Source organism: Alligator sinensis, unplaced genomic scaffold, assembly GCF_000455745.1.
Source record: "Alligator sinensis unplaced genomic scaffold, ASM45574v1 scaffold802_2, whole genome shotgun sequence".
In the NCBI taxonomy this organism is placed as follows: Eukaryota; Metazoa; Chordata; order Crocodylia; family Alligatoridae; genus Alligator; species Alligator sinensis.
Window position 1 is genome coordinate 12,223 of NW_005843022.1, and position 16,367 is coordinate 28,589.

The 16,367-nt window shown below is 38.3% G+C and overlaps 1 protein-coding gene across 4 annotated transcripts in view; it reads left to right on the forward strand.

The window, feature by feature from the left end:
• Positions 1 to 5,562: 5,562 nt before the first annotated feature.
• ELMOD1 (ELMO domain containing 1) overlaps positions 5,563 to 16,367 on the forward strand; it is a 36,519-nt gene continuing 25,714 nt past the window's right edge. For 3 of the 4 annotated variants that reach the window (XM_006036797.3, XM_006036799.3, XM_006036800.2), the window contains exons 1-3: positions 5,563 to 5,657; positions 15,769 to 15,914; positions 16,049 to 16,077. In XM_006036797.3, the coding sequence (XP_006036859.1) occupies positions 5,641 to 5,657; positions 15,769 to 15,914; positions 16,049 to 16,077 (192 nt within the window). In that variant the 5' untranslated portion in view covers positions 5,563 to 5,640. Of the gene's footprint in view, positions 5,658 to 12,903; positions 13,051 to 15,768; positions 15,915 to 16,048; positions 16,078 to 16,367 lie in introns of all 4 variants that reach the window. The other variant, XM_006036798.3, reaches the window with a different exon arrangement.

Below are 16,367 nucleotides of genomic sequence, written 5' to 3' on the forward strand. Positions count from 1 at the left end.
ACTATGAAGGTGTCTATTCTATGAAGTGACCTGGTAAGTAATACCTGATGAGAATTAATCTGTGTGGTAAAACTTGTAGGGCTCTATGAACACTTGGTTCTTTTTCACAGTTTCATAATGCTCGCAGGAATGTAACTTGTCAGACGTGGTGATAGGTCAGAATTGCTGTGAAATGCCCCTGTGCTGTTAGTTAGCTGAAACTGATGCTCAATTTTTTTGCCCTGGGACCAGACTGAAGAGGTTAGGGAGGGAATAGTCCTTGCCTTATCTTTGCTCATAGACCAAGTGGTCTGTGAGCAAAGCTGTGGTCACTTTAGAGAAAATGTTATTCACTGCAATTTACACAGGCATTTTGTGGTATAACCAAGGCCCTTTAAGGCATTAGCAAAATAGTTTCTACTCCTGATGTGCACATTAACATGATTGCACCCCAGAGTTCCATATTTCAATCTAGCATTTTTATATGTACCCAATTCCTGAGTGCCTGATAGTCTTTAATGTATTTATCCTTGCAACAGCCTTGTAAAGTGGGGAAGCAACTGCTTCCCTAGGGTACCAAGCCAGACATGCATAGGAGGGTTGTGATAAGAGGAGTAGTGAAGTTTGGATCTCCCACAGCCCACAGTAGTACCGAGCAGTCTCAAGCATGTACCAGTGAGATAAGAAAGACGGTCCTCACCTCTTTCAGTTACTTTCCTAAACTGTCTTCAGATTAAGGAAGACATCACTACACTGATTACCCACACTTCACAGTAAGACAGTTATTTTACAATCAAAAGGATAGACTTTCCATTCTTTGAAATGGAAGTACAGTATCCAGTGTGTAAGATGGCTGCCTTCAGAGATTCTGTTGCAACCATTATATTTTTTGAGCAAGGCAATCTCAACTGCAAGTGTCACGATCTGTGCTAATTATCTAAGCCCCATTAAAAGAGAGAGCAGTGACAAGTTTTTTGTTAATGTAGGTCACCTGCATGTCTCCAATGTTTATCTTCAGCACTAGTGCCCTTTCTTATGCCTTAAATCTTTTAAACTCTACAATAGGCATTAGCAGGTCAGATGAGTCATTTGCTTACAAAATAAATGCTGCTAAACAAACAAAACTGCCTCAACTTTTTTTCTTTGTCGGTGAATCTTATTTGAGTCAAGTGATTTTCTTTAACACGTCTAGCACTTTTTCCATTTTTTCTTAACAAAACAAACTCTCAGCTGTAGAACAAAATGCAGTTTCCTTTGCTTCATCTCAGCCTGTAGCAAATCTTAACCTTTCAGATTGCTGCATTTCAAGCAGGATAAAGTGTAAATAAAGTGGTAAATAAAGTGTAATCAGCCGTAAGAATTTTCTAAAAATTAGCATTTGCTAAAATCAGTGTCTTATTTCTTTAAGCAGTGTTTCATATCACTGTTAGTTGAAGATGCACTGTAAATAGCTGGTTGAGAAACTGATTTCCTGTCTATGAAAATGGGAGGTCTCAAAAATGTCCTGTTGTACAGAGACATGAAGACCTGTCCACCCACTTCACAGTGCACACTTGAACCTGGGTGTCTGCTATCTCAGGAGCACCCTGACCTACAGAATCTCTCGCTGGTCTCAGTTATTTATTTAAACATTTTATACGAAGTGGAACATCTCCCCTTCAGAGGCTGGCACTGTGGTCTGTTGGTTGGACACTTGGGATGTGATAAACATGTGTACGTCCTGGGTCCAACTTGAGTAAAAGCAAGACTAGAGCCCAAGTCTTTCATAGCCTAGCCATATGCCCTGATCATCAGGTTAGCCTGAGCTGGGTTGCTCTCTCTGGTTTTGACCACAAATTGCAAACAAAAGTATCATCTTAATCATACGTTTCTGCAAAAAGTGTTGGTTTTGATAAGTTAGTACGTTTTAACAAAAAGTTGGTAAAAAGTACCTGCTCTCTTTCAGCTGTAAATGTCATGATTTTGTAATATTATCTTCTTTCTGCCTTTTTCAGAAATGTTAGTCCGCATTGGTCTGGTAATATGACACCTCTAGAAGATTTTGTTCCTGTTTCTTTACTAACGTGCAACCAATTCAGTGAGGTTATCAAAAGGATATTGATAGTCTGACACCAGGAAGTCACTCATCGTGGTGTCCTGTGACCAGTGGAGTCCCCCAAGGCTCTGTCCTTGGACCCATACTGTTCAACATCTTCATTAATGATGTGGACACTGGAGTCAGAAGCGGACTGGCCAAGTTCGCTGATGACACCAAACTTTGGGGCAAAGCATCCACACCAGAAGACAGGCAGGTTATCCAGGCTGACCTGGACAGGCTCAGCAAGTGGGCGGACAAGAATCTGATGGTGTTCAATGCCAATAAATGCAAGGTTCTCCACCTTGGGGAAAAAACCCCGCAGCATCCTTATAGGTTCGGCAGTGCTATGTTGGCTAGCACTATGAAAGAAAGAGACTTGGGGGTCATCATTGACCACAAGATGAACATGAGCCTGCAATGCGATGCGGCGGCTAGTAAAGTGACCAAAACACTGGCTTGCATCCATAGATGCTTCTCAAGTAAATCCCGGGACGTCATTCACCCCCTGTACTCGGCCTTAGTGAGGCCGCAGCTGGAGTACTGTGTCCAGTTTTGGGCTCCACAATTCAAAAAGGATGTGGAGAAGCTTGAGAGAGTCCAGAGAAGAGCCACGCGCATGATCAGAGGTCAGGGAAGCAGACCCTACAATGACAGGCTGAGAGCCCTGGGGCTCTTTAGCCTGGAAAAGCGCAGGCTCAGGGGTGATCTGATGGCCACCTACAATTTTATCAGAGGTGACCACCAGCATCTGGGGGAACGTTTGTTCACCAGAGCGCCCCAAGGGATGACGAGGTCAAATGGTCACAAACTACTTCAAGATCGTTTCAGGCTGGACATAAGGAAGAACTTCTTTACTGTCCGAGCCCCCAAGGTCTGGAACAGCCTGCCATCGGAGGTGGTTCAAGCGCCTTCGTTGAACACCTTCAAGATGAAACTGGATGCTTATCTTGCTGGGATCCTGACCCCAGCTGACTTCCTGCCCTTTGGGCGGGGGGCTGGACTCGATGATCTTCCGAGGTCCCTTCCAGCCCTGATGTCTATGAAGACATACAAGCTGTCTGCAGACAGCTTTTCTATCTGTGTCCGAGGGCAATTTTCTATGCACATTCATTGACAATAAACTAAAGTGTTTTCAAGCAAATTCAACTACACTGTATAAAGGGATTTAAGATTACAGTGAGGGCAGTTTCTTGTCTTGTCTTATCAGTGTGGCTGGAAGCAGACAATATTATCATAGCACAGAGTTCATATATTTTCAAGAAACTCCATCACAACATTTTTAAGCAGGAAAAAATGGGTGTTTTGACTCTCTAGTTTCATGAGTTTCTTATTTCAATTTTGACCAGATCCAGCTCCCTGAAGTACAAGAAACCCTGTTCTAAAAGTTAATTCTCCTAATACTTGCTTTTTGAAAAGGTAGAGAAGGTTCTTGCTTCCTTTGGAATAAGCTCACTGAAGGGAGATATCTGGAAAAGTAGAAAGATAAGATCTACTTCTCTGAAAATATAATTCTTATATAAATATAAGGAAAATGGAATCTTGCCTTATCTTCTTGCCATGGGGTTGATCACACTTCCTTATCTCTTTGTGTGTGGTGAAGGGTGGCGGGGGAGTTAATTTGTGAGGTCCTTGGGAGCAGAACATGATCAGAGATGCGTGTCTGGTCACTGTGCAAGCCTTCACCTGCTGAATATAGATACCGTCTGCCAGACATACAAGTTTGGTAAGTCATAAGACTGAGAGAACAGTGTAGCAATTTGTGTCCTTTTCCTTCTCATGTTTGGCCTCCATCTCTAAATCCTGTAGATATTTTTGGATGTAAGGTCAAGCAGAGTGAATGGCAAGCAGTGTTGGAACCGTGGCCTTTGCTGCATTTGATTTGCACCAGTCTTTCCACCCTTACTGTTAGTCCAGGTCTGTGCCTTTGGGGACTAGCTTTTTTAACTTGCTAAGATGGAACCCTGTCCCCACTGAAGTCAATGTGGATTTTGATATTGATGTTAATGGAGCCAGGATTTAACCCCTAGTGCTTAATTTTTTTCTTATAACAAATCTTAAAAAGCTAAATGCTAGTCGTGTGAGTAATTTCAAAGGTAAAGGTAAATTCAGAGTGGCCTCGTTTTTTAAATTTTTGTAACTTTCTTTAAAATCTGAAATAGAATCTTTTTTTAGTTTCTGAAATCTAGTTTGATTTTTTTTTTCCCAAAAGTAACATTCTTGTTTTGTTTTGAAGTGGAATGAAAATAGAAAAATATAATAATGGTGAAAGTAACCCCCTCATTTTTTAGATGGACTAGGTTTTAATAAAGAAGCCCCTCTTAAAAAAAAAAAAAAAAATGACTAGCTCTGTTGTTTTTCCACCTAGTCTTTATCTAGGAGGGCAGAGTTTTTCAGCTGTGGGGCGATAAAACATTTAACCCAGATAAATTCTAGCCCTGCAACTCTCATTTCTGATGCACAGAACCATAAGCATAGCTGTTCTTCCCTCTGGAGAGGCAGCAAAGCAGTAACACGGTTTCTAGCAGAAACTCCCTTGGCTGACCAGAGTCGAGAAGAAACTGACGACAGAAGCTCAGTGGGAAACTTATTTTCTCACCTTTTAGAGGCCTGGCTTTTGTTTTAATCCTGCTGCTGCTGCTGCCCTCAAGGGTCAACTAAAGAAGCTTCATCAATTTGCTGAGAAGCCTGGTCCCAGCAGTGAGAATCCTGCACAAATTGTATCTTTCAACAGAAAACGATTAGATTGGGAGCAGGTTATATCCCCTTCAGTCTTTTCCTTTTCCTCTCATTTTCCCTATACTTGATATGGTCTAGGCCTAGGAACATCAAAAGCTTTAATAGGGAGCATTAGAAGCCTGTCTGCTGTGTTCATTAATGAACCAGAGTCTGTTGTTAGCCTCTGCTTATGTTGGCAAGCAGGTGTTAGTGCAGCTAGTAGCAATTACAGCTGTATTCAGGGGACAGCAACGTGATTCAGCCCATCAAAAACAACATAAACCCAAGAAGATTTCACAGTTCAAGGATTATATATATTTTAGCAGGAAGTATGTGTTGTTATCCAGCAAGATAGTTGTGTTTATTTAATTTTTTTATAAATGAAGTGCTTGCCCTTTTCAGCAGGTGACAGTGTAATATAAAATTCATGGCTGTCAAAAAGAGAAAAGGAAAGCAGTGACTAGATAAATTAAAATGTTTCATCAAGTTAGCAGTTTTGTTAGATCCTGCAAAATCATGCAGGACCAGATTTTTTGTGCGTTAAGTAAGCTTACTTTTAGGTACCAAAATAAGCGGCCAGATTTGCTAAAGGATCCTAAGCTCTTTACAAAATACTCAATGCTCAGCTACTTGGAAAGCTGTATATTATAAGTTTTCAGCTTGAGTATTTACCATTTTGGGACTTCAAGTTCTTAAAATAATTGTGTGTAGAAGAAATGTTATTGTTTGATCAACTGAAAACTTGAGACTTATATTTCTGTGTTTCTTACTACACCTGATTTATTTCTACAGAATCACTTAATTCTGCAAGAGCAACTTTCCTGTGATCATTTGAGAGATTATTTGACTAGAATATCAAAACTACCATAATGAAGCACTTTCTGAGGTAATGCTTTTAACATCGTTTCCAAAATTGTTGAACGATAAGGACTTGTTTAATTATAAAACAATATATCTTGACCGTTACCTCCCACATTTAGTGGGATATATTTATTTTTGTAATCCCTTGGCCAGTACCATTTAATTAAATTGGTTATAAGATGCCACATTTAATTTTAATATAAATATATTTTAGTTGTATGGGAACCTGGAACAAAAATATTATCTGATAAGTGGTCCCTCTAATTTGGTAGCACATCTTCAGTAACTGATGCATTGGAGCAAGGTAGAACTAATTGAGGATGGGTAATTAAACATTGGCCTATCAGTATGGGGAAACTTCTTCCTTGCACTCCTGCATTCTAAATTAAAGCCCTGACACATGGCTAAAGTCACATACTGAAATGAACAACATATAAGATGTTTAATAAGAAGTAGGTTGCACATTTAGAACTCTAGTAAGCAGCAAAATGAGAGGCAGAAGCATTATAGTGCTGAAAATTATAAATGGTCAGATTTTTCTTAATGTAAGTAACACTTTCTATAACCTCTGCTTCCTTTTTGCAGCAGACTACTATTTCAAGACGGTAACAAATCAGCTCTTACCCATAACACTTGTGGCTAAACCACAGCATGCTGTTTGCTGTGACAACTAATTGAAATGTGTCAGGGCCAATCAGAGGTCATTTTAATGCATGAGAAACAGGCATATTTAAATTTACCTGAATGAACCAGAAAGCTGAGACAGTGATCATTTTGTATCAGAAATTGAACAACCAGGGAAAAATTGCTGACTTTGGGTTTTTTGGACCTCTGGAGAAAGGGACATTAGATTAAAAATAACACAAAGTTTGCATTTTTCCCTTTTGATTCAGGTAACTTCTTAAGTATTATAAATGTAAGAGATTCAGAGCAATTTTTTCTGTCATTTTCCCTCAGCATGTTTACTTGTGTGATTGACAGCATTTACAGTACAGTCTGTTTCACCATTTGCCTGTACTTGAGAGAAGGCAAAATAGACTATGCAAATGTAGTCAGTCACATGAAGTAAGCACACTGGCAGGGGAAATAAGAAGAGAAAATTTATTTTTCTTCTTTCATCTGCAGTAGAGTTACGTTCCCTTTTCATTGTAAACATTTTACATGTTTTTAATAGGGAAAGGAAATAAATGCAGACATTGTGCAGGGTTGGGGTTTTTTTGTTTTGGCTTGGTTTTTTTTAAGCTGATCATATCTTATTATGGTGCCCTTTGGGGAGCAGGAGTAATTTTATCTTCGCTCCTGTGCTGTTTTTCTGTTTACCATGTGGCTGGTTAATCTTGTTATCAATCTTGACAGTATATAACAGGCTTGATTTGAATGTATCTAACCCTGGACCGGAAAATACTCTTCAACAGAGAGAGAAATCCACATTTCTAAATGGTATCAGTCAATATGTTTTTTTCACTCCTAGCTGTGAATTGGTTATAGTGGAGAATTTTGGTATCACTGCTTCCAGGTTGATCACCATCTCTAATGACCTGGTACCCAAGCTAACCTCGCTGCTACTGCTGTGTTAAAATAGGTTTCTATCACTTTCTCCATTAGTAACTGTGTATGAACTCATTGTTGTCAAGTGAACTCATTGTTCTCAAGCTCTTTACTGGATAGACGGTACTTCCATTTTGACCCATCCACCTGCTGCCTCCAGTGTTAGATTCTTGTCCTAGCAGGTGATTAAACAGGGAGGTTTAGAATTGTTGTTATGTGTGGTTACTAATACATTTTGTTTTATATGCAATATACCTATGCTGTGATAACAGGCTAAGCAGAAATGAAAATAGAAATAGAAAAGGAACATAGAAAGAAACTGCCATTCTTTCACTTCTTTTCATGAAAGCAATAGAAAGAGGGCAGGGAGAGAGTTCTTCTCTATTCTTGGAAGGCAGTCATGAGACACAAATAAATATCTAAGTAATGCGTGGTAGGTCTGTGTAAATATCAGTTTTTCTTTAATGGGAAAGTCTGATATCTACTTTACATTCCAAGTTATTCCACAAAGTTTTAAATGGGAAATTTCAAAACAGAAAGATATTCCAACCGGGAAATACCTGGTTGAAGAAATCTGAAAAGTTATATTATAACCCCCCCCCCCCACCAAAATAATAGCTGTATATCATGTGATATAATGGCAATTAAAGTAATAAAGTTTGGCGCTGGAGAGGCATTGAGCTAGAAGCCAGAGAGGTGATAATCCCTTTGTTCCAATTGTTGTAATTCCAAATGGTGTATCAACATACAATAATGATACAACAATTGGAAACTGGACAGTTATCAACATCTGAATAATCTTTAGACATTGATTATAATTGTTCATGCACTTCATACTTTTTTCATAAAGATCCTGCTTTTTGGGATAGGTGTTTTCTATCTTTTGGTCTCTATCTAGACTGCGATGGTAGTATTATCTTGGGTTTTTCTTTAGTACTCTCTCAAGCTACAAGAAAATCGGTGCAGCATGGTGAGAAATGCATTTTTTACTCATTAAAAATGGCAAAGCAGTACAAGAAAAATGTAGTTCTTCTAACAAATTTCATATCAATAACACAGAGGTGTAATCTAACTGAAAGAAATCTTTAGCGAAAACATTTTTGTTTCTTTGTTTTATGCTTTTGACAGTAGTATATACATTTAGTTTCACTGTTTTCTTATTGAAGAGATTCTTATAAATATTTGTGTATATATAAGAATCTCTCTATTAAAAAAATCTCTTTAAAAAGGAAACATCTGTAAGTATACCCTATTTAAAGGGAATTTTAAAAAGCCCAGGGTATAACATATAATTGCTATTTTATAAGGAAATGAATTAAAACAAATAATTACTTAAAACTTAACATTGGCAGTTTAAGGTACAGACAGTCCTCAGACTTATGACACAATTAGTTCCTGAAAACAGCATCTTAAGTCGAAACATTGAAACTTGGAACTGATTTTCCCATAGGAAACAAGGTTATAAATGAGGGATTGGTTCCTGAACCAAGGCCCAGTACCCTGTTTTCACCAAAAATAACCCAGAATTTTGTACTCAGTCAATTATAGATGAGTAATATAGCTACATTAATGTATATATGTTGTAAATAGTAATCATATTGAGTTGGAAGGACTTCTTTGAGGTGACTATTCTGGACTTTTTGAAGGGTTCTTGGCTGGAGTCTTCTCAGGAGTCTTGGCTGCAGGTTTTTCTGGAGTCTTGTCTGCTTTCTTAAAGAAAGTGTCCGTGGAAGTATGGACAGATGTTCTCCCGGGAGATGGGTGACACAGCAATTTGTTCGCTGTCATGGTGTCGCATCAGATCAAACGTTGTAAAGTCAAAACCGCTGTCAAAAAGTTGAAACAGGGTGTCAATTTAGAAACATTGTAAGTGTGAAATTTTGTAACTTGAAACGTTGTAAGTCGAGGACTGCCTTTACTTTTTTATTCTCACAATTTAAACAAAGTGGTTGATTTATTTTTTTTTAATCACTTCACCTTGAAGCAGCCTGATTTTTTAATTGGAATGGGCCCAATGAATTAGAGTCATACAACTTTTTGAAAAGCTGACATTGAGATCTATGGGTCATGTACAATGTTATAGGAGTTATGTTAATGTATTCAGGACTGATTTAGGCCTCTCACAGATGTTAATATACTGACGTGATTGAGATTGATGCCATAGTGCAAAAATTGCATGGTCTGCTATGCCAGACGAGACCTGGTGTTGTCCTGAACCTGATGCCAACAAACAGCTGATCATTGACATTGAGTCTGATGAACCTCGGGGATCAGGCTAGGAGCAGCCCTAGGTCTGCACCCCAGACCCAGGGTTGTCCGAGGCCCAATGCAATCAATTATATGTGGAACATATTTGTGGCTGGTTTACCATTTTGTTGCACCATAAATTGGCTGAACATGTGGTATATTGCAGTTGATGGCACGATTAATGCCATCGAAAGTCGAAAGTAATGAATATGAAAAAGTTGTTCATGCTATAGAATGCTTTTGAACAACTCTCCTGTGTTCTTGGTTGCTATGGTGACTTTCCTTCATTTATAAGCAGATGGGTAGACTGGAATTCAGTTTCCTTATGCCTGAGAAACTGTCTGATGCTATCTGGTACAATCTTTTAAAATTTGGCTTCCACAACAGGTTTATATGGGGCAGATTTGATTATTCCCTGTATAATGATTACCACTAGAGACCGTCATGGCTGATCCCATTTACAGCTGCAGGTTGCACTTACAAAATTGGAGCCCGTCAGATTTTTGCTTAATGGTCTGCTTAGTTGGACAAATGACCATTCCCAGCTAGAGTACAAGAGTCTTATTTTTCAAAGCTAAAATCAGAGTGGAGCGACTCAGTAATGGTACAGTGACTAACTATTAATTTATTGCACTGGCAACCAATAGACAAAATGATCGCACATCTGTTATCTGATGTGACAGGTGCATCTTTTTCATGGAGTTGTGTGTATCTGCAGAAATTAGTTACGTAAGTATGTTATATAGCAACAGGACACAAAATGGGCAAAAAGGGAAAATGGGCAAAGGTCGTAAACAAAATGTGTGCGTTTCATCCGGCTGTATTTGAAAATGATATACAGCAGTTGATCACCATTCACGAGCAAGCAGGTGTGTTATGAGCTGAGTGTACCACCTATTTAAGAGAGTACAAGAATTCTGTATAGTAGGTAAGGGCATGATGGGGGTTGCCTCACTTACGGTGGAGATGATCAGCTGAATTCCAATAGCCTTTATATAAAAATGGTTGATCTTAGTAGAACACTGTATCAGTTACACTTCTCTATGGTAACTGCTGAACTCTATCCCAGACTGTACCATTAACATATCAGCGTTGGACATCAGGTGCAAGGGCGATCAAGTTAATTGAGAGGCAATATTTGAGATGCATTATCAAGCACTGCTGAAAATCTTCATGCAGGTGACCTCAAAATGAAGAGCACCACTAAGTTACTGTCACTTTTTGCACCATGTAGCTTTCCTAATAGTTTTCCTATTCACCTCTTCTTTAGGACAAGCTCATCTTGTCAGGTCATAGTAGTCTTAAGTATATGTAGTTTCTGGTACCTTCCCTTCTAGTTTCCACCTTTTTGCTCAGGAAGAGAATCTCCAAACCCCAATAATTAGTGTTGTTATTGCTGAGATTATTCACAGTTGGATTTTTTGGTTTCATCACCCCTGTTGGTGCTGCAGAGAAATTTAAGAATGAGCTTTGTGTTAAATATCCAGTTCTTTTCTCTGTTGAAATTGCTCATGACAGAAGGAACTTGCAGAAGATCTAAGGCAGAGAAATAGTGACCGGGAAAGGGGGGGGGGGGGGGGGGGGGAGTTGCAAAGAAGTCAGAGACTAGAAAAAGTGGAAGAATGGGGAAAAGAAGTAGATCAAGTAAAAACACATTACCTGCAGATTAGTCTGGATAGTCAGATAAACCTCAGAGCAGAAACCCTTCTAAAATTCCAATGCTGTATGAAAAAGAATCAAAGGTCACACTAAATAAAACAGGTTAAATCCTTCCTAATATATCAAACTGCAGTGTAGCATGCTGTTGGTACTAGATGCACTTTTTTGCCTGTTCCTAATTATACCGTATTTCTTTGGGGATGGGAAGTAAACAGCTTCTGTTGTTTAAGTATTTGTATTCTAAACTATTTAAATCTCTGACTTTCCTTTTTTCCTGAGAGAGAAATCCAGCCTTCATGAGTGCTACTGCAGGCAGCTAAGTTTTAGCAGCAGTCCTTGCTTGCCGTTCAAACAAAGACAATGAGGCACTGGCACATAGTTTGAACTATAATACGCAACAATTCATACATAGCAGTCTAGCAAACCAGTTTCTGAGGAGGGATTATACTGGTACATCCCTCTGGATAATGGCTAATCTTGAGGAACATTAACTCTTCCAGACTGACCAATTGTGTTTTGAGGAGGCATATTGAAGCTTCTGTGTGTGCAGGAAGATTAAGGCCAGGTTAGGACCTTGGCTACAGGAGAAAGCAGTAATGGGATTGCAGGGGGAGTAGTAAAAGAAGTAAGAGAGATCAATTTTGCTCCCATTTTTCATCTTGGAACTTAGAGTACCGTTAAATGTTTCCTTAGGATTCTGAAGCTTAAAGGAAAGAGCAACCTTTTTCCAAATCACATTGTCAGTTGCATGAACTCCATTAACGTTACTCTTGAAGTAATTATTTCAGATTACTTCCGATGCTCAAAATGCCTGGCACAAAGGATGGGGGTCATTTGGTGGGTCTGTCTGTTTTCAGTATGCAAGACTTGTCAAAAGTATGTGTATACTGTTGCTAATGAAGTATTAAGGTTTAGAAACCAAATAAAAAACCATCTACACGAGGAGCTTACTGCGCAGTAGCCTAATAACATGGTCCAAAACTATGCTAATATGCTGCTGCGCAGTTATTAGGCTACAGCGCAGTGTCACTAAAAGCAGTGTGCCGGCACTACTGCACAGTAACACGAGTTACTGTGTATTGAATTAGTACAGTATTTGGTTAACCAAGTACTAAATTTAATGTGCAGTAACTAGGGCACGTTAATGAACTTGCAGATGCACCTACCGAACCAAAATCAAGGAACTGGGGCATGGGAAAATGAACAAGTTTTCCCATAAAGTAAGCTCAGGGTTGAACTTGCAGCACACTTGCTATTCCGCTATATCTGGCTCTGTACATGGTCTGACCCCACAGGAAAGTTGAACTAGGTTATCCTGCTTCCACAGAAAGGTTGGCTAGCTAGCTAGCATTTACTTCAGGAGCACAACATGCACACAGGCAGTCACCATGGAGTTCACACCTTAGCTGATTTTATGGTAATTTGTTCATGTGTCCTCATCCATTTGGAGTGCTTGATTGCTTAATTTAAATATTTGCATTAATGTTCCACCAAATGGAGTATCATTTTTTTTTTATGCATTTTGCAGAAGTGCGATTAACACAAACCAGTGCTGAATCAGGCCTTGCATTTCCTATGCAAATAAAGTTTTGCAAAACCACAAGCCTGGGAGAATAGCAGAAGGAGAGCCTGTTTCCAAAAAGCTTCGGCATTGAGACACCTTGCCACAGGCACACAAATTAGTTTGTATTTGTTTAGTGCTGCGCAGTTTTTTATTATTGTTGTCAGTATTTCTGTTTTGTTTAGTGGTCTTGAATTTCAGCTCATTTTAAAATAAAAGCCTAGTCCGTTTAATCAGCAATATGCTTTCATTACAGGATTTCTACAAGCAAGAATTCTTTTTATTAAAAAAATAATACAAAACCATTGAAAACAAAATTGAGTAACCATGCATGCCATTCTTGTTGTAAAAGAAGATACCTACTCTCACTTGTTTGAGAAGGACGAGTAGTAGAACATTACAGGTATCCACAAAACAAACATTTTCTTACCTTAGCTGCCTAGTTAAAAATTAGTACCGTCTGCTTTCTTAATCACCACTGTTAGTTGCAGTATGGTAAGTCACAAGCAGTCCCTCTCATGCTTTGATGATATGCTACACTTTTAATAGCTGTACTTTGGTCAGCCATTCTAAGCCATGTAACAGAAGTAAAAATTTAACAGTAAATGTAACTGGAACTATGGAAGAATGGCTTCTGAACCTAAATACAGAATACCATGTCACAACTAGCATATTTTGTCCCTAAAAGAATTAGTTGTCTACAGTCACATGTTTATTATAAAGGGCCTATGCTGTTTTTAATTTATTCTTTCTTGAAAATACTCATTTCAGTTAAGCCACTTGCATGAAATTAAATGGGTCTTTCCACTCTTTCTACGTAGTTGAGCACTATGGACTAAGGGAATTTTATGGGAACAGCTGTAGTAAAATTACTTAACCACTGAAAGCAATGCATATCAATAGCATATATTTTAATTGACAATAGACCAAAACTTAATAAAATAAAAAAAATCGGACTCTTAGACTTAAAGGGTTGGAATCTTTCTCAGGTAAACTCCCATGTACATTCTTGGGAGTAGAGACTGCATATCTGCATCGCTGTGTTCCATCAGCTGCTTCATATAGTGCTGTTCGGTGGTGAGGTTATATTTTTGTTTTGGCTTTTTTTTTTTAGTGGAATTCTAAACCAGGATGCAAATAACCATGGTGTATTTGATTGCTGGATTGCTAAATTGTCCAGCTTTTGAATCTCTTTGCAGGAGGAGATTTGAAAATTACAAATGATGGTGTTGGCTGTTTTTCTATAACTTGTTCTCTCATGTTTACTGACATGTTTCTGACTGTTGGATACCTTTTAAAATGTCTATGCATCTGGTTTGTTTGGGGATTTCTTTCCTGATTTTACTATTTTATTTTCTCTCTCAGCTCTAGGAAGTCAATTGCCTACTGTATATTTGAGCAAATACCTTAACTTTTTAATGTCCAAGAACAATATAATGCTGGCAGTTGGTGGTGTTTTCCATGTCTGTGTATATTAAATTCACAGATTGCAGGTGACACACAGATAAAAACTCAAAGAATTTGAAATTGAATCCAAAATGCTCACTTCTGTTGCATCAACTCTATGGACTTGTATATAGGGAGATACTTGGGAAGACTAAGCAAATTAACTAGAAATGTAATGAGAAAATGCATTAAACCTCGTGTAAATGTTGCTATCTCCTCCTGAGATTAAGTTGAGGCATACTAAACATTCGCACAGGATTTTCATAGCCTTAAATTTTACATATTTAGTTATCTTGCTTATTTTCCCAAGTGTCCCCTTGGCCTTCAGGGCAGATACTAACCTTGTGTGAATTAATGTAGCCCTGTTAGCTTTTTAATAGAGCTGTAACACCTTACATCAGTTGACAATCTGACATTTAGTATTTCAGTCTACCTGTTTCCAGAATTTCATAAATCCAAACTGGAATCTGTTGCCAAATATGGGTATTATTAATTTTCTAGTGTCTTCCAGATATTATTGATTTTCATCATGTTACTTCCATGTTGTAAAACTGTATTACAAGTGGAGCTGTGGAACATAATAGGTCAGACTTAGCGCTCTGAATTCCAGTACATTTGCAAACTAGTGAGTCCTTATCCCAATTAGCAGGTCTGTTTTGTTGAGATTGGGGCAATGTTCCTCCAAAGTGTCAAGCACTAGATTAAAGCCTTGTTTAGCCAATGGGAGTTGAAAGTTTTGACCCCTCTGCAGGATTTGGTTCTTCATGTTCATAGTAGCAAAAGGACTACTTGATTGGTTTATAGAAATAGTTTATTGGGTTTAAATAACTAATTTATTGGGTCTGAAAGGTTTTTTTTCTGCATTCAGTATTTCAGTTTTCTCAGGACTCTTTTAGTAGAAGCTGCAGTATTACCTGATTTCTTTTTCCAAATAATAAAACAGTAACATGACTATAAAAGAAAATGCAATTCATACTTACAGATTTCGTAGATGTTTCTCACCATGTCAGATTGCAAACTCTGCTATACTACTACTCTGCAACTTCAGTGTTGTAGAAAGTCGGCCCTTAGATAAATTGTCCTTATGCAAAACAGTTTTAAGCACATATTTCAGGGATGGATTCAGTGCTTTCCTTAATCTGGGATATTTGTTCTTGCAACCCCAGAGAATTAAACTTCATCATTGTCTTATTTATCAATTATCTTGCTTCTCACGAGCCACAGGAGAAGGATGGCTTTGGGGAAGTCCGTCAGGGAAGTGGGATCGAAGATGGAGTCAGATATGAGGAATTAAGACTCACTGCAGAATTATAATTGCTGTGTAATCTGTATTTTCCTTCTTCTATAGGCATCTATCTTGTTGGCTCAGAAGGGGGGAAGAACTTTATAGAACTCAACTTTTTGAGCCATCCTTTTCTGAGCTGACTCATGAGATTGTTTTGGGTTTTTTTAAGCGGATAAAAATGAAGGGCCTGATTTTTCAAATGTTATTTCCATAAGTAATGTGTTGTAGGAGATCCCTTGTTTGTCACATATGAAAGTTTTTTGTACTTTGAATATTCAGTTGGGGGCCTTTGAAATCTAATAGGTGTATTTGTAGGTATACATGTTACAGTAGGACTGTTTTGTTCAAACAGACTATTCCAGATTCTTACTCTGAAACTTTATTTGACAGAATGTTTGTTCAGGTGTGCCTGTACTTCTATTGTAAATGCTTGTGGCGCTGCCTGAAATTTGTGGCTAGGAAATTGACAGGACGATGTGAATTGCAAAGGATCTGTTACAACACCAAGCCCGGAGCCAGCAGAACTATGAAAATAGGTAAATACAAAATTATCAGTATTATCATAATACCATATAGGTGTGGTAACTTCATTTTTTTTAATGCATACTCCATATGTTGTTTGGCCTGTAAGTGAACTGAGGTGATATATTTTAATTGTTTTTCTTAACAGAGTCATCACTGAGGGGATCAAAGAGTAAGGTGAGTCAAAATGGTTTACTACCCAAGGCTTCTGGTTTTGCAGAACTGAAAAAATTTGTTTCAAATTTAGCTCACAGTTTCTACACTTTGTAGACTCCTTATAAATTTGATGTACAACAGCATAATTAGCAACCTCTAGTCAGGAGAGGTCCATAGCTGGCAGCGCAGATAGTTTTGCAAGATGATTCAGACTGTGATTATCATAATTGTAATGGAAAATCACCAGTGGTTTTTTTTGCTATGTGTAGTGGTAATGGAATCAAATAATAAAAGGAAGGAAGAGGGAAAGA